The following is a 23,500-nucleotide window of genomic DNA, read 5'->3' on the forward strand; positions in this document are numbered from 1 at the left end:
TTACTACATGTTCCAGTGCTGAACAAGTACAATACAAAGGTTTAACAGGTGGCTTATAATTTTTAAAAAATGCATTGTTCCAAGGGGCTCATTAAACTTCAGCTATCCAGGAACACATCCTTCCCCTGCTATTTTTCTTCTGCTGAAAGCGATAAAGCCACACTGCACTCCTGACTGTCTTACGTGATGAGAAGTCTATTCAATATCTACACCCTAGCTTGAAATAAGGAGGAATGGCTGAAGGAAGAGCTGTCCCAGGGATTACAGTGAACTTGCCAAGGGACTTTTTGATGCACAACTTGTGCTCACTTTGTAGAACCTGTGGGCATTGGGTGCTGCCCAGCTAGGAAAGGAATCTGCTCCACAGGGTTTCCAAACCACACAGAAATAAAGCTCCATGCCTGCACATCTTGAAATCTGTCAGTTGAAAGCTACCTGGACCTGCAATTCTAACCACCCCATCTCTCAAGCAGTCAGTCACACAGTCCTAGTCTTCCTAGAGTTGTAGGCAGACTAGCTGAAGGATGGCAGAAAGAGAACAATACTTTTTTTATGGCTACAGTACCTCATCCTGGCAAAAAAATGCAAATATTTGCATGTTCATACACAATGCATTAGATGGAGCTCTGATTTAATTCTGGTTCATTAGAGTATAAGTTGTGCCATTCTCATAAGTAAATGAGAGAAATGTAGACTACATACAATTACTATGAGATAGTTGCCTAACACTGTAGATTAAGAAAAACATGCTCCAAGAGGAGAGGTCTCAAAAGTTCTCTGTGAAACAGTATTGAAAGCTGACATGAGACTTGTCTTGTATCAAATTAAAGTACCAATTTGGCTAGTGGAATATAGCATCTAGTTTACAGACTGAAATTCAGGAAAGAATTCAAAGTAATCTTGATAAATGGTTTTAAATCACTGTGATCACAACTTACAGGTACAAACCATAACCACCAGCAAGGAGAAACTCAGTGCATAGAGAGGAAATTATTGGCGAGACAGCAAGACTTGGAAAAAAATGGTCAGGAGCTTAGGTAGACCACAGAAAAGTCTGCAACTTCATGACATTGCAAACAACAACAAAAAAATCAAAACAGGTGAATCTAGCTGTGGGATGTAGTGACAGCAGCCTCACATAAGAAACAGTCACTGAGGACTGGTGAGCCTTTAAATCAGCCCTGTGTCCAGCTCTGGGCACTGTGCTTTGAAGGAGAGGTGGACCATTTGGCAAGAGTGCAGGAGAGAGCAAAGGGAACAGGCAGAAGGCTAGGAAACTTGATCTATGAGAAAAGGCTGAAAGAATTCCATTTGTTTAGTCTAGGGATGACATTTAGTCTTCTGAGACATAAAAGCTGTTATATAAAAAGAGATGGTTGGAGATTTTTTTTTTTCTTCCCCATGGGTAGTTCAAGTAGCAGTCAGCTTACTTGGAGAAAGGAGATTTAGGTTTGATACAAAGAAGCCCTGGTGATTAACTGTTCACTCATAGGAAGAGGCAGTGGGATCCCTGTCACTGAATTAGGAACAGGTTACACATGTCAGAGCTGCTATTAACTGGATATGACCCTGAGTTAAAACAAGGAGGAAAAAAACTATGCAACCGCTTTAGGTCTTTTCTACTCTCCTCACACGGACTGAGAAGCTCCAGCAGATACTGGATGACTGAGGCAACCTCTTTGCAAACACAGCCTAAAATCTTGAAGATATTTGAGCTGGTTTAAGTTTTCTGATTCTGAGGTCTAATCTTCCTAATGCACCTGGCTTCCATAGTCTGTATGACAGCTGTAGCTGTGCAGTACCTTTGCACAGCAACGGTTTCCGCGGTCTGAGCAGACAAAGTTTGGCACCAAAATGCAGCCCTCACAGTTCTTTACATCAGGATAGTTCCTCAGCAGTAGAAAAGCTTTCAGCAGTAGAAAAGCTTTCAACCTTAGACACTGCTCTTGCAATTATGAGAGGAAGCTACCTGGAGTCTGCGTTTTTTTCTTCCCTAACTCCTCTTTTCCATTTCACATAGTTTCTAAGCACTGTTAGCTTGTGGCATACCTAGCTCTGAGATAAGCCACCTGTCTCTGAACACATTCATTCATTTTCCCTATACTCCCTTCTCACTGCACTCTTTCCACACTGAGGAATGCTATTCAATAAAATGAGAAGCCATAGGTGTTTCCACTGGAGCCTTAACATTATTGGGAAACTATTTTCACTTCCACACCTGTTTTTAATAGTTCTTGGAACAACTAGCACAGCAATTGTTGGAGAACTTGCCTACCTCTGCTGGCTGGAGTATACGAGCAACTATTTTTACAGTATTGTAAGTGTATAATTATAGGACATGAAATAGAAAGCTTTTGAAAACTGTCACAGGCAGGTAAAAAGTATTTCAGACTGGTCTTCCTAACTACAGTAACATTCTTTTTTTATGCTACTGCTGGTGAGTAAAAGGGGAGAAGAGAGACAGGTTTATAGTGTGATGAGTCTTTCCATGTAATGACAGATCACCTTTTTCCTGTAGTATTTAGCACTTTACGAGGAGGCAGAGGGAACTGCCTCTGACAGGAGTGCTAGCACTCACTCTTGGACATTTAACTTGAGTCAGCTGTCTCCAGGCAAAACACAGAAGTTCCACGATGTAACATACGGGATTCAGACATCAGCCACCAGACAGAGAAACTGCTCCCACTTCAGCAGTGTCATGAAATGGAGGCAGCCCTCTTTCACGCTCTGTGTTGAAAGGCAAGGGAAGGACTACAGAGTGATACTGAGGTTAGTGTTCTTCCCAGTGGGACTTCTCTGAATTGCAGCCTTACACAGGGAACAGTCCCTCCAGCTGTGGGACCCCATGCATTCTGGGGGGCCCAGCTCCAGAGAGAAGCTGCAGCTTTGTGGTGTCAGAACTTGTTGAATGAGCTTAAGATGAGGTGGGAGAATGATGACAACAGCAGGATCACAGGCCTCCCTGCGTTGTAACTGGTGAAAACAGAGAAATGCCATTCCATTCACCCAGAGTGAGGGTAGCCAGTTTAACACATCTTCCTTCTTCACGTGTTCCAGGAGATTGAACACTACCTTGCTTTTTAAACATATTCCCATCTCTGCCTGGCTCGGAAGGTGGGTTCCTTGCCCAGTCTGCTTTCCTGACTCTTTAGAGACAACCCTTGGGACCTTCTACCAAAAGGTCTTTCCAGCTACTCAGCATCACTTCAACAGTCAGAAAAGCATCAAGTTAAGCCAACCATGAACTACACCACAAACTGTACTCACTGGTTCCCATTGACCACTTCTGGTGGTCTGGCAAAATGCAAAAATGAGATGACTGCGAAGAGAAAGGGAACATGAGGATGGCAGCTTTTACTTGTGCCCCCTCCCCCCCCAAATATACACAGGACTGTTACAACAGCTCACAGGTTTGTTGACATTAGTTTGAAAGTGAAGAGAACATAATCAACATACAAGGAGGCTGTAGCGAGGCAGGCGTTGGTCTCTTTTCCCAAGTAAGAAGTGATAGAATGAGAGGAAACGGCCTCAGGTTGCACCAGGGGAGGTTTAGGTTGTATGAGGAAAAATTTCTTTGCCCAGGGAAGTGGTTGAGTCACCACGCCTGGAGGTATTTAACAGTCGTGTAGACATGGTGCTTATGGACGTGGTTTAGTGGTGGACTTGGCAGTGTTAGGGTAACAGTTGGACTCGATCTTAAGGGTCTTTTCTGACCTAAATGATTCTATGACATTTTCCTCAAATGTCCTATGCTGCTGCTCCACAAGCCCTACTGATACTCCTGGAGGGCTTCACACATTTCCCTTCTCATCATCTACTCACTCCCTCTTTAAGACCCACCAAAGTAGAGAACCTCTTCACCCTAAGCTTGGCACCAGAAGGAGGAAGCCTTCATGGGGGGGAGGGTCTTCCAACAGTTCTGGAATGCAGATCTGCTCCCTCACAGCCTTGTGGTCTACTGGGCAATATCCATCGTTTCCTTGGACAATGCTGGGTGCAGCAGACACTCTTAGGGATACACTGATCTGCATACCACTGAACCCTTTTACTCTTCAGTTGTCTCCTTGCAAATCACTTGCAAGCCCCACCAGGGCTTTTGGTTTCAGAAGAAGCTTAGGTCAATTTTCCAGAGGGTATCTAGGAGTGCAGGTCAAGCCCTTACTTTGAAACAGCTCCTCCTTATTTATGGCACCTTAAAAATGTTATAATCTTTCTTGTGAAGATGACAGGAACATTTCAAGAGAGGCAGAAAGGTGAGTCAATACCTGTAGTCTATCTGCAGGCATCAATATATGTTCAAATAGATGTCTGAAGTACAGATCCACATATAAGCCTGTGCTGAATGCTGCTATCACATACAGCAAGGAGCACTTTGCTGCTAAGGAATTACCTTCAGCAAACCAATTCAATCCTTCCAATATGAACCAGCTTCTGCTAAAAAGCAAAATAAACTTCATAAAGTTGACCTCTCCACTCTCCATTTGTCCCTGTATTGTCCAGGTGATGTCTGGTGCTGGAGCTTATTTCCTTTCCAAATGATGCATTTCCAAATCCTCAGTGGTTTTAAATGCAGGTTTGTTTTTTCTCCCCTTTTACCCCAGCTTCTTATATCTTTCCCCCTCTCCTACTACTCCCTGTCCACTCGCCTTAACTGGCAGCTGTAGAGTAGCAGTTATGACTCCATGTCTAGAGTAATTTGTTTTCTTTCTTTGGGGGATAAGGAGGGGGGAGTGACTGCATTCTTTGGGAATGATTTATCACACAGCACTCAGGGGGAGCTTCATTTATTTGCCTAGTTGCATATGGTTTAACACCTACAGTTGCATGCTGATTATTATACAATGTTATTTTTCCCACTTGTATACTTTGCACCTTTTCATAGAGCAGATTAACTGGTCCCCAATGGCATGTTATTTATGACTTTGTTTGCTGGCTGTCTGAGAAGGGTCCTGGTCCTAGATTCTTCCACTCTCCCTGCTTCTGCTCTCCCGTACATACTCCCTTCTTCACCATATCTGTCACACTGAGACCATGGGAGAATCACACTTGGGCATCACATATATCATACCTTCTCAGAACTTCCAGGAGGGAGGAAGAGACAGAGACCTCCCAAGCAGCAGTCAAGACAGGAAGGGGTGGTCGTACCACAGATGGAGACAAAGGGAAAAGAGGAGTAGAAAGTAAGGGAGAAACATCACATTTTGGCTTGCAAGGAAGCAAGAATTCAGCAGAGAAGAGCATAGAGATTTGCTATGACAAGGAAATTTGTAAGTTTTCATATCATACTCAACAGGAGCTTCTCTTGAGATTGCTTCATTTGATACCAAGCCAGAACCTAAATCAAAATGAATTCAAAACCAAATCAAAACAAACCCTCACAATAAGGGGTGGGAGGACTAATAGAAAGGTCTGAAGATAAGTGGTTCTGGCAGGTGGGACAGTAAAGTGACAGATTTTAGCCCAAAGGTTTTGACAGGTCAGAAGAGCACTGTATTGGTAGGCACTGACTCAAGATACAGGACAAGAGCCAAGGAGTACACATTAATAGACGACAGTAGAAAAGGCAAAAGCTTTGACTCATTGATTCTCTCCCATGAACTCTTGTTCTTGACATCATCACTGACACTTTTCTTCTTCAGCTATGGGGAAGTTCAAAATCCACTACTGCCAGGTGTTATGCCCAGGAGATGGAAGGAACAAAATGCTCACCAAGGAGGACTGCAGTCAGCATTAGGATGCCATTCCCAGGCACCAAAATTCTCCAATTCCATTGCCACTGTTACATCTTATTCAGATGTCACTAAAGCACAATTGTGCCTGGCTACCTTCCCTTCTCAACCTGCTTTCCTGCTAGAGTGAGATCAGCTTTTGCTTTCACCCATCTCCTACACTTGGTGTCCTGACTAACATTAACCAGCCACAGACTTTGGGGAAGAGCCTACAATCCTGTAATAGACATTTGGACAGTAACATTAATACAACTGGCATGAAGAGACAGCCAGTCAGTTGGAACTAACACAACTAGTTTAGTAGTAGCAAAAAGTAGGAGTAAAGTATCAGGAGAGGCAGAAGCCCATGGTCTCAAACATCTTTAAATAACAAGGTGGGAGGGCTGTACACCAAGAGTAGGACAAGACAGCTAAGGAATAAGGCTGAGAAGACAGGATAGAGACAGGTGAGAAACTGCCCCCATTGCTTTTCAAGAGCCTCACCTGAATCTACCTGTGGCTCCCTGGTCTCTGCAGTGTTCCACATTTCCAAGGCACAAGGAAATTTGCTCCAACTCCAAATAACTATACATTCAACACAAATGAGTGCATTGTCTCCCCACTCTGGAAAATAATATAGGCATTCAAGCTCCTTGGGGTTAGTCCTCACTACTAAAAAGGAAAGTCCTAATAACAAACCAGACTTTTATCTAACTTTGGCTATTTTTGATGTATACCAAAAATACTAATAAAAAATAATAATAATAAAGTAACAACTGGTTTATTCTTTTTAAGGGCAAATCAGCAGGCCCTGCCCCGTTATATATTGGTTGGTTTCACCTGACAATCTGACTCACAAGGAACTACACTGATTCTCCATATAGGTGGCTTAAAAACAGACTCCTTGTTAAATGTATGGGATCCTAGAAAGACTCCGTATGGCTAAGGCAACATACCATGAGTACATTCCCCCTAGGAGCAATTACTATCCCTGATCCTTAAGAAAGGCATGCAGCAAAATGGTATCATTTTCTAGGTGAGTACTAGAAAGAAGGCAGCTATTTTGGGGTGCCACGTGGGTTTTCTTGGGTTTTTTTCCTGCAAGTGGGGAAAAAAAATAATCAATAGAGAAAAACCAGAGAATCCAGATCCTAGTGGGGCACATGATATAATCACATCCCACCTCACTGTGCAGATCTCTGGATACAAACTGCACCCAAGAGTACACAGACTCCCTTTGGGGTGGATGGTGGGTTGTGCTTCTGCTTCTTGCAAAAGTATATGCGGCTTTCAAGCTGTTTCTCCCTTTGAGAAGCCCTGAAGTTTGGGCTCCAAGTGAATTCAATTAACAAAAAGAAATGTGAATACCACCATTCTTGTTTTCAAAGCTCATTTACAGTTATACTCTGTCTACTAAGAGCTCCTGACACCAGAAAGCTCTATCACTGGAAAACTGTCACATGAGATGTCTGCATGATGCTTGGGTGCCAGAGCTGAACAGAATAGGCCACATGGAGTTGGCCACCATTCAACAAGCAAGATTTTGAAATAAACAGCTGTGGGTTTCTTCTTTTTTTTTTTTTTTTTTCCTTTTTAACTAGGCACACACAAACCTGTCTTCAGCTGCTAACCTTAATATATTACTCATTCTTCCTTTCAAATAACGTCATGTTCAAAACCCCAGTGACTGCAGAATATTTACTTGAGGCTGCTACTGCTGGTTTCTCTAAAGTTGTTTATTTTTCCATGCATGAGCTCATTACATCACTCTGTGGTTTTCTTAAAGGTTGTCAGGGTAAGCTGGATACAGGCTGGAATCTCTTGCTAACTAAAACCAAATCACTAAGTAGCACAAATGGATTTGGAGATAACTCAGCTCTGGAAATGAGGAATAACTATGGATTCCTCAGTAGAGATGGGTGCTCCCAAACAGGCAGCCATTAGATTTATTTTCTTGGAAGCAGGATACATTATCAAGTGTTTCCCTAGGTTAAGAACTGTAAAAGAATAATCATTTGGACTGTTGTAGGCTGGAATAGGCTGGGGGTAGGAGGTAGGAAAATAGGAGGCTGAAAAAGTAAAAGTAGAATGAAAAGACAGTTCCCACCCATGCTGATTAGAGAACAGCCATTGCAAAGGTCCCATCTGTATCGTCTCCTGCTCTGGCAGTGTTAAAAATAAATGACACATCACAGAAGACAGTGCTAAATAACAGGCTTAGTTTGGGGTATCCATGTGTGTGCACATGCAGGTGTGGATGTTCAGGGAAGGTGAAAATCAATTCAAAGCAAACACCAAAAAATGTTTTTGTCATCTTGCCACAGCAAACAAAATACTGTGTTTACCTAGATCTTTCACTTGTCCCAAAAAGAAAAACTGACTTTTGGGCTCTTAGGATTCATAAAGCAGAAGACTTAGTGCGTAAGTGTAGAAAACCAGTAACTTTTCTGCTACTCAACAATTCAGATGTTAGAGCATGTTCATATTTTGGTTCCTGCCTCTGTTTGAGAAGAACCTGCACCTCACCCTACTGAGAAAGAGATCTAGTTGTCATTTCATTCTTTAAGATGGGCTGGGGTAACAGCACTAGCAATCCCTCCTAGCAATGCTGTTTTACTTAGCATAGAAAAATTCACTGGCAGAACGCCTGGAGACATATAGATTCTCAGTCAAGTGCTCTAATTACCAGGCTAGAGTCATTCTGCTTTTCTTGATCCCTAGCTTAATTAGTATTTACACATGCCAAGCAAAGCGTAAATGCTCCAAGAGAGAAGACTATTTCAGGAGAACCTCTTCTGTTTGTCAACAGTAAATGGAAGATGGAACGCTCAGATTTCAAATGCAGCTCTTACAAGATACAGGCTGTGTATGCAACACAGGGTGTCATCAGCTCTGCAATGCTCAGCTGCCTGGTGGTTGGTTCACCCTGAAGCCTAACATTGACCAGAGACAAATGATAGCAAATTACAGAGCTTATTTGTCTCCATGTAGCAATTCTTAAATTCTCCTCATGGTTGATACAGTGATGGTGCTAGTTTTCCAAGATGTTCAGTGTCAGTGCTGATTAGAGAGCAGCACACGTTCTCTAACAGTAGTATCTACTGGACTTCTCTTCACTGCAAAGAACAGGGCTATATAACCACCACAGGGAGGAGAGAGATCAGGGTTAAGTGTTTCAGTACACAAACTCCAAGGAATAGGGCAGGCTTTCAAGAACTCAAGATTAACGAAAAACAACAGAAACAAAAAAAGAGTTAGGCTGGATATTACAAAAAGAAAAATCCTGAGACTGAGTTCAGACAGAAGAGCAGCTTTCTGTGGGATGAAGTGAAATCTTTATTGCCTAAGGCATTTATGCTACACTAGAAAATGCTGCTGTTCATACAGTACCAACATTCACTAGCCCTAAGGCAGTAGATTAGATGACCTACTAGGTCTTCTCTCACATCTAATTTCAGTGATCCCATTAAATTGCTGCAAGAGGATACCAGGCTGTATCTGCTTCAAGACAGTAAGTGCAAGCTCAGAGAGACAATATAGCTGAGTGAATGCCAAAACCAAAAATCCAATCTTGCACTAGTAAAACTTACCTTAATCCTTTGAAAAATAAATGAAAAATCAGAAATGTGCTGAGCATTAATATTTCAAACTGACAAGGGGCAAAAGCAATTAAAAACATCCCCTAATTTTGCATGCCCATCTCTTGACAGCTGTTTCATCATCTTCAGCAAAGACAGACTTGAAGACATTTGAAGAACCTGATTCTAAAAGATAATTATCCTTCCCAGCTCTTTGCTGTTTGATCCCACCTACCCTAATTGCCTTTTAACATATATGACAAGGGATGAAAAGAATGAAAGGTACCAACCAAGGGGACTAGGCTTCACTGGTTGAAAGAAACAGACTAAAGTAGCCCACACCTAATATCAGCTAAACCATAGTCTTATTTTGATGAGGCAGCATTTCTTGATATCAATAATTTGGCGTGAGAAATTGAGATGGCTGTGTAATTGTAGGGTCTAATGTGGAAATCTGGGGCTAAAAAAATTGGCAGCCCAGTCTCTTAATGAGATCCTACACCGAATGAGTGTCTGTCAGGGTAGTCAGTAAAACTGAGTCAGATGAACCACACCTCCTTTTAGCTTGCTGTAGAAACCACCTCTTACGAAACTCTTGAATTTTCCAGAAGATCATTTATTTTTAATTTGTAGCATGCACCCACAATAATCTTGTTGGAATAACAGAAATTACATCAGAAAAAATGGAAAAAAAAAAGTGGACAAAAGAAACTCACAAAAAGAACTCTTCCATGAACATAACTCCGGTTTACATCAGGCAGCTTCCTGACTAAACAGTTGAACAAACTGATTGCCTTTACAACGTGAAAGCCAGACTACTTTGGTTCTGTTGGGCCAAGAAAGGGTGGGAGACAGACATTCCTGCTCCCACATCCCTTTGTAGCCTCCTGGAACCCAGATTTAGGAACTGTTATTTCCATTGCAGCTACCAGGTTTGCTGCATTAGAAAGGAAGTTAGTCTCCAAGACAGGTAGGACCCATTTCATAGGATTTTAATATTAAACTGCCACCTTCAACTGCACTGTGAGCTGCTGGTTGTCCCAGAAGCTCCCAAAACACAAGCTGCATTTGTTCTCCCATGAAAGACATCTTTAAAAAAGAATGCCAATACTCCTATGTCATCTGAAGCTTCTGGATGATTCCCACTGGCAGGTCCTACACAGACCACCCTACTACAAAACCAGTCAGGAAGCGAGGCATAGGAAACTTGCTAAAACTGGGGTCTGGGCAATGATGGATGTCCTCCTGCTAAGAGCCCTTCTCCACTCTGCAGCAAGAGAATCTCACCTAACCTAGCACTGATTTCACCCTGCAGTTGGGAAGTGGCACAGGAACTGCTAAGTGCCATGAATGCTCTCTGGCTAATCCAGAAATATGAGGTGACGAGGTACTTCAGGCTATCACAATTTATCTGTTCTGGGGACTGGAGTTATTCCCAACAGCTGATCTAGGCATATATTGTTTCATAAAATACATGCAATAGTAGCAGCTCCTATTTAAAATTTCAAGTAAACCCATGGCTTCTTAAGGCAATTTTCTGCTTTTGATATTCCCTTTACCTTCTTCCTTTCTCCCACATCAGTTAAAATATATCATATAAAAAACATTCTTGACGAGACTCCCTAAAGTTCCTCTTCAGATTCTTCCAGTTTGTGAATTCAGTGACTCCATACAGTTTCACCCTCATCTCCAATTTCAAGTTTTACATCTTAACTTCACATCTTTCTGCTCCCCCTTTTCCCACTCATGTTCAAGATCTTTTCTTTGCTCTTTTTTTATGCTTGGGTCTTTCCTCATCCACTCTATCACCCACAAAAATAATCTCAACATTTACTTAGGCCCAGACATAAGCAACCTACTTTCAGTTGTGAAATAATCCAATCATTTTTCTATCAAATAATATTCCCTGCAGAGAAGGATCTTGAAGTTGCTAGAAAAGAAGCCCCTCTCTGTATTTTCTCAACTGTTTAGACCAAAACCACAGTCCACATCTCACAGCCAAATGCATCGGTTTGTACATCCATGAAAGACTGCTGAACAGCAAACAGAATAAAGATGACAGCTGGCTGGGTTGAATTAACAGGAATTAGAGGTTCCACAGTTGTGGTTTGGGGAAACAGAAACATCTCTCATCACACATAGACTGTGGACTTCTGGACATAAAAGAGGATGCTATCTGAAATTGTTTTGTAGCTTGCACTTCAAATCCTGCAACACTGAAAAGCAACAGGATAGCTACAACGAAGAAAGAATTAAACAAGACCAGATGGTGAGGGACTGCAGCCTAGTTAAAAAAAAAATGGGGTTTTTTTAGATGGAATGTTACCTGAATTCCTTACACTGGAGCTGTTCAGTTTGGAATCTTTGATGACCAAGTGCTTAATCCAAAGGGTGGGTGCTGTGATTTCTGAAAGAGAAAAAATAATTGCCTTAAAGAAACTACAGCAACTAGTGAATACACATGGTTGTTACTCATGAGAAGACGTTTGCTACAATCAGGCCTTAACTGATCCATCATCTTTGTGAAGGTCAGTTCATCCCCTGGTGAGGTCTTCCACCTCTTATGAACCACCATTTGTAAATCTTCCACAAGGTTATCTCATTATCTTCCTGTTCCAGAGAGCATTTCTCTGCTGGCAAAACTTTTTTTTCCCCCCTCCCTCTAACCCCCACTTTCTAAAGTCCTCTCAAGACTTAGTGGTCTCAAAGGTTATGTTGTGTGCTATAGTACATATTGGTTTCCACTTAAGTACGTATGAAATCCAGATTAAAAAGAAAGTAAATCCAGACCTTAAATATTGCTTTAACAGCCCAAGAAGAGCTGACCACAGTCAGTTCCCTAAAACAAGCAACAACAAAATCCGAAGTAAATAGGCAGAGAAATGAAGATATTTCTGGAAAGACTTGAAAGGAAGTCTGTCAAAGAAACAAGTTCTGGTTAGAAAAGCATGCCTGATGCACTACAACCAAGACATCCAAACATAAATTTGTGGGAAAAAAAAGTGCTTAGAGCACCTCCTCTGAGGTGTAACAATCAACTTCAAAAACACAGCAGAACCTGCCCTAAGCCACAGAAATGACACAACAGCAGCATCTGATCAGAACTGAGCAAAGCAGTACTCAATACCATGTGCTAGAGCTCCTGAAGTGAGCTTTTGAGAAATTATATTTTCTGAAAAAGTTTCCGTTTCTATAAGAGCATGCCTTAAATACTAGATCCTGGAGTTTGTCTTTTACAAGAGTTTTCCTGCTCCCTTGTTGACATTTACGTGGATCTGCTCAGCAAGGGAGAAGCTGGCTGACTACAAGAGAAAATGATTATACATTACAAGAGCACAAAGTAAAAATGAAAGGGAATTTTTCCTTCCCAAATGTTTTCAGCTACATTGATTGTAGGCATTATTGTAATCATGTTCAGGGCACTTTTTCATATGGAAATATAAGTTGAACACTGATATTTCAGCAGTAGTAAAAGTTTGCTTAACAAAGATTGCCTTATCTGCAGGTTTCACTACACTATTTTATCATCACTCAGTCATGATGTGCTCCTATAAATACACATACCTATACACTTTGGGCCTTTTGGGGGGAAAACTACATCAAATTAAACACTGGGTGAGAGGTAGGAAGGGGAGAAGCACAAAAGTAGAAAAAGTCCATAAACCAAACTCCTAAATCTGGGATGAAATTTAGCTCTGACTCTGCTCTGTATGGACGGGGTATGTCTACAGCTGAAAATGGAGGGACAACCAGTGTCAATAGATGCCTAAGAATGGGCCAGGGCCTTTTCAGACTTTAAGTGAGGTTGAAAGGTGCAGAAAAAGGAATTGTGGGAGAAGAGGAGAAAGGAAAATAAAAGGAAATGAATCCTTTGGGATCTATCATAAAAATGTATTTTTCATCCAATTAACCCGGACATTTTTTTGGATACAGGTAAGCAACATAGACTCCTCTGAACAACAGATCTGTGGAAAAAGTAGATTCCCACTGAGTTAAGAGGTAAAGTTTATGAAAAAGATGTTTAAAAAAGTTATTCTTTAGGAAATGAATACAACTTGTACACTGAAACTAAATAAAGGGTGGATGCAAAGAAAACAGCCTAGAAGTGGAGGATGGAATAAAACTTTTTTTCATTTAAAACCATAGCAAGGACCATTAATAAAATACTCCTCTGCAGAGGAGAACCTTGTCCTAAGAGGAGATTCACTATAAACATCACTGAGATCTGCATTGTAATGAAGTGACATAATTTTTAAAGAGATGGCTGCTTTATGATTCAAACCTTGGACAGCAGAGTTTAAGTTATCTGATCTACATTATCTCTGGCACTGCTTTGTTATGCCCTCAGGGAGGATGGTAGGGAGTGGGAAGGGAACTTATTATGCCTGACGTGAATTTTCATTATCCTCTAATGTAGGTGAAAACATGAGAAAGGTAAACCTTCGTCTTGGAGATGTTGAGGTCTAAGAGGTATCACACATTTCAGGGACAGCTGAGTATTTAACGCCCTTTGAAAAAAGGCAGCCCCTTGTGGACTGAAGGTAGGCACCCAAAAACAGAGCATGAAAAGAAATTCCACATTTTTATTGTCCCTTCCTGTTGCTATCAGCTCCACCCTTGTTGCCTGACTTCAAATACACAGGTTTTCAGCAGCTCAGCAGATCTCAAACCCACTGAAATTGAATGGCATTTGGGCTTTAACTGCTTTGAACATCTGTGAAGAGTCCAGACCTAACAGGTGAATGGATAACTGGTTTTGCCCTTTTCTGTTATCTGACATTTGTGCCAGACACCAAGTACAAGGCATTCCTCAGGAAGACCCAAAACACTGGGAGAGTATTCTAGTGAAGTATCATGATATGTTTGCTCAGATGGAATCAAGGGACTGTTCAGGATGACATTCTGAGGTGTCTAGTCCAACCTTCTGCTCCAGACGGGGTCAGCTATAAGAACAGACGAGGTTGCTCACAGCTTTATCCAACTGGCTTGGAAAGAAAGGACAGGATATCACCTCTCTGGGCAATCTGTTCCACTGCCTCATTGTCCTCACCGTGACTAAGCTTTCCCTTATATCCAGTACAAACATTTTGTTTCAATTTATGACTGTTGTCCCTCATCATGCATTACTATGAAGAACTTGGCTCCATCTTCTTGATAAACTTCCCTGTAGATACTGGAAGACTGCTATTAGGTCAACTTTAAGTCTTCTCTTCTCCAGGCTAAATGCTTCTTATGCTCTTTCTGATGTTCCCACTTTAAGCCACTGTTGGAGACAATACACTCAAAGGTAGTGGATTACACAAACTTCTGGTCAGACCCAGAATGAATTTTCTTGTGCTTATTGCTAAAACCACCACTGAAATCTAGTTAGTCCTATTTTACTAATAGGGATGACAAAAATACAGAGTAACAAACTTAGCAGATATTATTCATCAATGCATAGCTTGATTAACCTGCCTGTCATATTCTCTTCTCCCAAGTCATAAGGGACACTGCTAATACAACAGGAAGCCATTGCATTAGCCATGCTCTCTAGAAGTCTAGGAGATAAGGTCTTGCATAATATATGACAAGATTTGTAAGAGGCAATCTTTCATCCTACAGTCCAAGTCCATTTATCAGGCTTGATTTACCTACAAATCAACATGAAGGTTTTTGAAAATGTTTTTCACCAAAGATAGGATAAGATCTTTTTCAGAATCTGCTTGTCACCAGAAGGACCAGAAAAGGTCTGTTCACTACACCGCTTCTCAAGAACTTTGTCCAGTTCAATTTGAATGACCAAACTATTGAGTCTCTCCTGGAAGGAGCTTCTGAACAGGCTGTATTAACTAGATCAGCTCACTCCTGGATTTTACTAGTGCATTCTTTCCTTTGAATACCTATGGGCACCCTCTCAGGGGAAAACTTAAAGGCTAGAAGTTTGTGATTACAAACAGCAATTTAATACAACATCATCTTGCTGCCAGGAGGAACTTTCTTTTGATATAAACAAGAGATAGACAGCATGGCTTCAATCTCCTTTGTTTATTTGAGAATGCTTTTTGCTCTGAGGGCTTTGCTTTGTTTCTTAAAGCTCACAAGAAGATTCTTACAAACCTACAATCACTAAATGGAAGTGACAAGACTACAGCATCTTGCCATTAAATAAGCTTATTTCAGCAACAAAAACACCGCACCCCATCACCTGATTTACAAGAAGGGAGGAGATATCAACAGCAGCACCTACTCTTGCTCAGTAGTCTCCATTGCTGCCTTTGATCCAGTTTTTTAAAAAAAAGTGTCAAGTACAGCAGTTCAGTATGAAAATGCATAGGCTTTCCCTCACTGCCTTATGATCCACAGTTTCAGGTGGGTCAAAGAGTGGTTTGGACTTCAGCCCATAGCTTGATTATAATGGCTGTGGGTTTAAATCTGCAGAAAACATGCACTACTTCTTCTAAGCAATATGCAAGATATAAGCAGCTGCTAATAGGCCCATTCACTACACAAGGACCACTATATCCCCAATGGTATTTATGGTTGTGTGTGTGAAAGGCTTGAATCCTCTGTGATGACAGCCATTTTATCCTTGTTTCAAGGCTTCCAATGGAGTAAGGTCGGAGATTTCCTCTCCAAAATACTACAATTGCAAGATTAGCCCATTTGAGAAGGAAACTGTTGGTGGGCTGTGAATTAAATGGGCCCAGGACACTGACTTCATTTGCTTAAACAGTATGTGCGTCAATGAAAGTAATTGCTAAATAAAGAAACCTCCCAGCAATTTTCTTCCAAGTCAATGTTCACAAGCTGTGGTTTAGCACTACCCTCCCTTTCATGAAGCTGTAACACATTGCAGAGGTTATGAAACTCCCAGCATTGGTATCATGAGTGGAGAGAGTGAGGGAGTAAGGACAGTCTAAAGGAAGTTGCCATTTCTGACTTAATACACTTTTTTTTTTCTGTGACACCTTTTCCTCCAAGGTTACCCCAGGAATCTGGTCAACTGGTGTTATTGTTGGATTCCAATGAAGAAGGGAGGATGTAAAAGGATTAGGGAAAATGCCTGAGGTCCCAAGGGCACTGTGAAATTTGGATAACTTATGAGATTCACTAGCTTTTCTGCTTTGCAGGATAAAGAAAGCATTTGAGCCATAAATCCTAGGGAAAAGGGAGAGGGAAGTAGCTTTTTTTGGTTGTTATTTTAAGGGATGTGCTTACCTTCTCCATCGAAAATAGGCTGGGTTTCCATGGTAGGCGTTGGCTTCGAACCATCATCTGAATTCAGGGTTAAAAAGAATCGAAAAGAAACTACCATTATTGAGGTAAATACTATCTACTCTCCAGTACTGTTGAATGATTGGGATTTGTACATGGCCCGGCCAAGTCCAGAAGAGAGAGAAGACAGACAGAACGAAAACAGTTTACACTAACAGCAATAACATTCTACACAGCAAGCATGCATTAAGCATTATCCTTAAACTTAAAAGAAGCCTCCCGCCCTCCCTCCCCTCTCCCTCCACAAACCATTGGTGCTCATCACCTAGCAGTCTCCCCTTGTTGCATTGATCAGGCAATCGCCTTTTTAATTTCAGGTGCCTATATATCCCACACAGGTCATTGCCTGAGACAGCAAAGGTCTGAAGGTTGCTGTCCCACTGTGCATTTCTCCTTATTCTTCTTGTTCGAAAGAAAAACTCTTCTTCTGAAACTTACCTGTGCAGAACCCGGCACGAGCATTCACTGCAGGGCTGTTAGAAAGGGATGGTCAATAGCAAATCTTTTTTCTTACAATGTCTTCTAATTGCAAAATTGTGGAAAAAGAACTTCTCTTCCATTAGGTTTTTCATGTGCAAGAGCACTCCATGTCGTCTGACCCCAAGTCTTTCATAATTAAAAGCTTCAACCAAAAAAGATTCCACAGGAAATATAAATCTCAATATTTAGAGATGGACCGCAGGGAAAAGTGTTCAGTTTACACTCTGTATGGCTTAGTAAGCCTATCCATCATATCTACAGGCCCAGCTTGGATTCAGGGTGAGTCTTATTTCCTCAGCATACAGAGGGATCTGGATTTCAAGCCCCAGCCTGGAGCATCTTTACACAGCACTAGAACAGTACCATAACATTAAGTGAGGTAAAACTTTTGAATGTGGGCAAGCTAAGCTGGAACAAACAGTAGAGGAAAGTCTTTTGTTACATTGCAAGACTAGAAAACAGAATATTGTTGAGATGCAAACTAAAATTAGATTAGCCTAGAATTGACCTTTTTTTTTTTTTTTCCTTTTTGAAATACAGTGACTCTTAAAACTTACAATTTGTCATAACTACTTTTTGCATATGTTATGGGCAAAGATGACACTAGGCATTGAAGTGGACAGTAACCTAAAACGCAAAGTTACATAATGAAAATCAGTTGGAGGGAGGAGACCCATTCCAGAAAAGCCAGGCTTAACACTGTCTCAATGACTATCAGATGCACAGGGCAGACAACATTTGGAGGAAAGGTGCATGGGACAGCCCCTCCTAGAGGCAGCAGTAACTGCCCTCACCCTTCCCTTATATTAGTTCCAACTACAAAAGTAAGAGACCATTGGAAGGGAAAAAGAAGGTCATAGAGGGAAAACAGAGGCTTGTAGACTATTTTTCCACCCATACCTGTATTTGCAGTTTTATAAAGTGAGCAAAAGCCTGAACACCTCTTCCACAGATCATTAATTTTATGCATTTCCACAGAAAGCAATCTAATTCTCAAAAGATAAAAAATATGCTGGTAATTCCATTTCAACCTCAGAGATTCACTGAAGTAAAGGAGGTTGACCAAAACGAGCAAGAGAGAGACCCCTGTTGTCATTTTCCCTCTTCATCACTGTATTTGATTTTACGCTACATGCAAGCATAGCAAAAAATAACTGGAAGAAAAATACTTACCATTCTCAGTCAACTTTTGCTCTGAGTTTTCCTGTTATTGGGCATTACTAGTAACATGGATAAGCAGTATTTTTCTTTAAAAGTTTGAGCAACTGATTCCTTGGAAAAATTCCCCAAATTTTACTTGATTTATAAGAAGGAAGATTTTGCCCTTCAAAGAAATCTTTGGATAAAAGTAAATAGTCAACCCTCACTTTTTTGTCAAAATAGGCTGTTCCACTTCTGCAAGAACCCAGAAACCACAGCTATGGCTTTTTATTTAGGATACTTCACACTGTAATGAAGCAGTGAGCAGTATGTAATCAGCATGATTGGCTTTACAGATTTGAGAAACCAACCCAAAACTGCAGAAGATACTTATAGAACAACTGGAAAGGTGAATAATTCTTAAGTTATATAAAATAGGAAGAGACCTGGCATAAAAAAATTACTAGTATGATAATAAGTTTATTCCCATTGTTCTCATGAATGCTTTTGCACCAAATAATTACAGAATTCTTTTCAGATTTAAGGCAGCAACCCAGAAGCCAACAATGGAGAAAAATTAGAACTGGATCTGAGCCACAGCACTTTATCCAAACCATTATGTGAACTTTGGCAGAACTCAGGACGCTTCAGGTTCAGGGGGTTTCTTTTAGGCTCGTGTGTGTGTGTGAATAACGGGGACAGTAGCAATTACAATTTGGGAAATACATTCTTCTTAAAGAAAGAGAATTTTGTAGCAGCTTTTGTATAAAGTTAGCCATTAAGCTACTGGAGAGTATTAAACAGTGACTGGATAAATGCAGCAAACAGACAAAAATACCAAACTAACCTTTGAACTGAGGGGTTTGTTTAACATAATCTCAGTAAAATGGCTCTGTGAACTACACAATCATTTCCTCACTGGGTTACTAAGGCCAAATTGTCACTAAGTCCACATTGTAGCAGCACCCAGTACAGTATTAAGGGTTTTGCAAATAGAGGGAAGTATAATTACTCCCCTGTTGTTCGAGCAAGTACAGTTCTTTCATCACATGCACAAGAAAAAATGCAATAGACAAGAGCCCTGTAATTACATTCACCATATTTCAAAAATCAAAAGCCAGGGGATATTTCTGATTATTTTCTTAAAGGTCATGAAATAGTCACATAAAAGACAAAAATTGCAGTTTATTAAAAACACCATGCTCACTTCCCAGCTGCCAGCTTCTTACTCTGAAAATACCAAATCTATTTCTTAAACTGGAGAATTCTCAGTAGGTCTCAGTGTTTCAGATTAGCTTACGGCAAAAAGTTTCACTGCTGTTCCCTTTGGGCAGAAGAACAACCCTAATACTTGTCTACTCTCATTTGATTTTTCCTCTCACTCAATACACCGTTCATCACACTGAACAGTTGTTCCACTGGCCTGTTTGCTCCTGGTAAATAAGGAATAAGTTCTATTTTACATACCTGAAAATCTTGAACAAACATTTTATATTCCTTAAAGAAGCATTTTAAGCATAGAACTGAAAATCCAAACTATTTCAGAGACCTGGGGTCTCCTGTGATAATACATGAGATGTACAGGACATTGTTACTTTGGAGCCAAAGGTAACGAAGTATGTTCATCAGGTACAATCTATTCCTTTTTCAAAAAGCTATTAAATTTCACACTTTCAAAAAATGTGTTTAACTGCAATAGTTCCTGATGCAGAGCATGTCACCAACGGAGGGATCAAAGATGTCAGGTAAGTGCTTCCTAATCCCTCTAGATGGCAATGCTTCCAGATCAGGAACCCACACACTGCAGAACCATCAAAGATAATTTCCCTTGGTTGCAGAATATTCTCAGAGCCCTGAATAAGAGTGCATTGGCATGCTTCTCTTCTATGTTTTACAACCCAGCATGAATACCACTTTCTTTTTCCAAGACAACCACTGAACACAGACAGCATCACTCAACAGAATACCTCCCAATGGGACACCGTTTTAAAGCCATAAAACTCCTTTCCAGTAAGCCTCCTTTTCCTAGGGTACACTTGCAAAAGTTGAACTGATTTTCTGGCTCAATTGGTGTCAACTTAAAAATAGTATTTTTATCTTATCACTGGTAAGATTGGAACAGGCAGGTCCAAACAACCCTCCCTAAGCCATTTTCACATTAAGATACAATGGCTGTAAGCCAGAAGCCCACTTGCACTGTCAGAGGCTCATAAGCTTAATAACAGTTTTTGTTGGGTTAGCCTGACAATAACTCAAAACAGGGACTATTGTGTGTCCAGATCTACTGCTAGTGGTGGGCAAGAACTCTTTAAGCTCCCACTAAGACTCCCCTCCCTTAGCCTTATCCTTGCAGAATATCTAGCAAGCATCCACATCTGGAATGACTGCAGCATACCCTGGGGTTGAGGGACAAAGAAATTCAGTTCATCCTAAAGAAGACTGTTAAAGTTCAGTTTTGCTCTAAACAACAGGCACTGAGGCCATAAGCAAGTCAAGTTATGTCAGGAGAAAAATAAACTCCCTGACATAGAAGAAGCATAAATTATTACGGAAAAATGTGAAGTAACTCTCTGCTGCTGTGAATCACTGTTCTTGCCTCAAGCCACTTAACAGAAGCAGGAGAAAGGGAAAAAGTTAGGTGATAGAATTAACCTCCCATATCACATCTCCTACCCGGGAAAATATATACCCACGGCAAAAGTCATTTGTATACTTGCATCACCACATTAACAGACCAAGATCTATATTCTTCCTAAGTAACCTCAACCTTTGGTACATCACTTTTGTGCTCTCACTGGAATCCATGAGAATCCATGAGACACTCTGTAAACATTTCTACCATTTTAAAGAGTGCTAGGGTTTATGAGATCAACCATCCAGGCCCTGTACAAAATCTAGTCTTTTTTGTAAGTCTACATCTTGAACATCAACGGTTCCCAGACTTTGAGTCAGCCTGGTAGAATAAGAAGATGACAATTTTAAGTGCATAGCTCTGCCCTGTGAGGAGAAGGCCTTTTTCCAGTGTCAAGTGGTTCTTTTGCTTACCATCATCTGGCTTTGGGTGAGCCATTACAGAGCATAGCTGAAGCAACGTAGATCACAGATAGCCAGGACAATGAGTGAATTCTTAGTATGTCCTGTTTGACACAGAAAAGCCCACCTTTAGTGAGCCTGTCAAACCAATGGGAAGTAAGAAGAGCTTTCCTAAGCTTGAGCACTCCTGAGGGACTTAAGTCATACATACACTTTTCTGTGGCTTTAGTAACTCTTGTCCGATGCAACAAAGACCTGCCAGGTCAACTCAAGCTCCCTGTATCTGTGCAGTTTCTGAGTCCTGAAGATGCAATTTTACAACTTTGACATTTCTACGTATTACCCCCAGGCTTGGGGGGAGGGTGTGTGTGTGTTGTAAGTATTAAAAAGAGACAACAAAACCTATATTTGCACTACATGGGGTCTTACACAAAAAATACGAGTCCCTTCCAGTACCTTAGGGGTGGAGCAAATTGTTGCCTTGATCACAATCCTTCCCTACACCAAGTGAAACAGTTTCAGCAAGTCATAATTAATTTAATAGTCTATGCAACTTTTATGCAGAGACATATATCGCCAATATAAATGCAGAAAGTTAGCATTCATGCCAAAAATAATGTGAAGTTCTTACAATCCAGCCAAATCAAGATAATTTCTTGCCAAGCAGCTGAAATGGAAATGCACCAGTGCAGATAAACTTCCCTGCCAGGTTTTCACACCCCCTTCCATAGAATCATAGAATCATTTAGGTTGGAAAAGACCTTTAAGATCATTGAGTCCAACCACTTCTATGCATGCATATCCCACAGCTCTTAAGAAAAAACCCCAACTTTTCAAACCAAATCAGCAAAAGCACGTTCTCATTATTGCCTTCATTTTAAGAAACAGCAACAATGTGCTCCCTTTGGATATAACAAGCCACAAACACTTGGACACAGGAAAAGTTTTGCTTAAAAAGGTGAAAATGTGCCTAAGTACTGAACATGAAAGGGCTCTGTATGGCTTAAGGAGCTCTTAACTGTAAAGGTTGACTTGCACTGTCATTGCAGTGATTCTTCCCTTCCTACATCAACTATTCTGTATGCTGTAAAGACGCAGGCAGTGTTTACTTCAATGCTGCATTCCAGGCATCATCCAGATAAGACAAGGAGCCTTCCCCTGTGCCTTCTGGAAGGCATTAGTTCCCCCCGCTTCCTCCTCACATCTCCCTCGCAGGTGCATCAACATGAAAAAAGCCACTCAGGCCCCAAGGACTTTGTGGTCCAATGTAGTCAGTGCATTTGTATGGCAGCACAATTCTTCGCCCTTCGAGAAAGCCTATCCCACGCACAGACAGCTGGAAGTAACTCTGACCCTGTGACACAATTCAAAGCCTCCTCTGTTTGGCTTTTTGATTCCTGATTGACACATTCACTGCCAGGCGGAGATAAATGCTGCTAGGAGGACAATGTTGATCCGCTTCGACTATTCTTGTGAAGGACTTTTTCAGAATAATAAACAAAAAACATTAGTGTGCTTAAGTGTCTGAATAGAACTGGAGATAGACAGAGAGGGGACCAGAGTGCTTTACAGAGGCTGGCAAGTCGATTGAAGAGTTAATTGTCTGGGTGTACAATGAGTTTATTCTGACCGCAAACAAAGAGCTCCCTCTTCCTGGGCCTGGTCCTTCAAAAGCAAAAGTGTCAAAAGGGGTCTGAAGCAACACTCTGTATTAATAGCAATGCTCTAGTCTCTAGGATTCAGTGGCTTTAAAACTGTTGAATCCCAAGATTCAGATAGGATCTCTCTAAAATCTGAAGTCCTCATTTACTGCTTAAGTTCTCAAGGTACTTCTACAGTAATTAGCCAAAACAAACCTGCCCTCAAACTTCTCACTCTTTGGAGCTTTCAAACAGCTCCTTTTGAAAAATAAAGGCACATCAAGATATTACTTTTCAGGCACAATGCTGTAGACACCTTCCCCAAAATGAGATCCAGTTTTATATTATTTCAATTACGTATCATTTAACAGGAGTCAGTTTAAACAAAAGAAGTGGCCCTGAATGTCTCATACTTGGGAAGATACAGAATCCCCATCCACATCTGGACCTGCCTTTCAGAGTTTGCACTATAATAGGTAAACCAACACAATATCCAAACACACCCCCTGCCTCTGGGAAAGTTCAGATCCAGATTCAGATTTGAACTTTGCAGGTTGAACCAAGCCCTATAGTAATTACCACTTAAATACCTGACTCACTTCTATAAGTTATGCAAACCTTTCTGGGGAGGAAAAAAAAAAAAAAAAAATCTTCCTAGTACTGC

The 23,500-nt window shown here is 41.0% G+C and overlaps 1 protein-coding gene across 6 annotated transcripts in view; it reads right to left on the bottom strand.

Annotated features, from left to right (window-relative positions):
* The window catches only part of SMOC1 (SPARC related modular calcium binding 1), a 133,624-nt gene that overhangs the window by 33,010 nt on the left and 77,114 nt on the right, over positions 1-23,500 (bottom strand). For 5 of the 6 annotated variants that reach the window (XM_074868009.1, XM_074868008.1, XM_074868007.1 and 2 more), the window contains exons 6-7: positions 16,487-16,576; positions 11,613-11,693 (exon numbers count right to left, since the gene is read on the bottom strand). In XM_074868009.1, the coding sequence (XP_074724110.1) occupies positions 11,613-11,693; positions 16,487-16,576 (171 nt within the window). The remainder of the gene's footprint in view (positions 1-11,612; positions 11,694-16,486; positions 16,577-23,500) is intronic. The other variant, XM_074868005.1, reaches the window with a different exon arrangement.

This window comes from Strix uralensis, chromosome 4 (assembly GCF_047716275.1).
Source record: "Strix uralensis isolate ZFMK-TIS-50842 chromosome 4, bStrUra1, whole genome shotgun sequence".
NCBI classification, from domain to species: Eukaryota; Metazoa; Chordata; class Aves; order Strigiformes; family Strigidae; genus Strix; species Strix uralensis.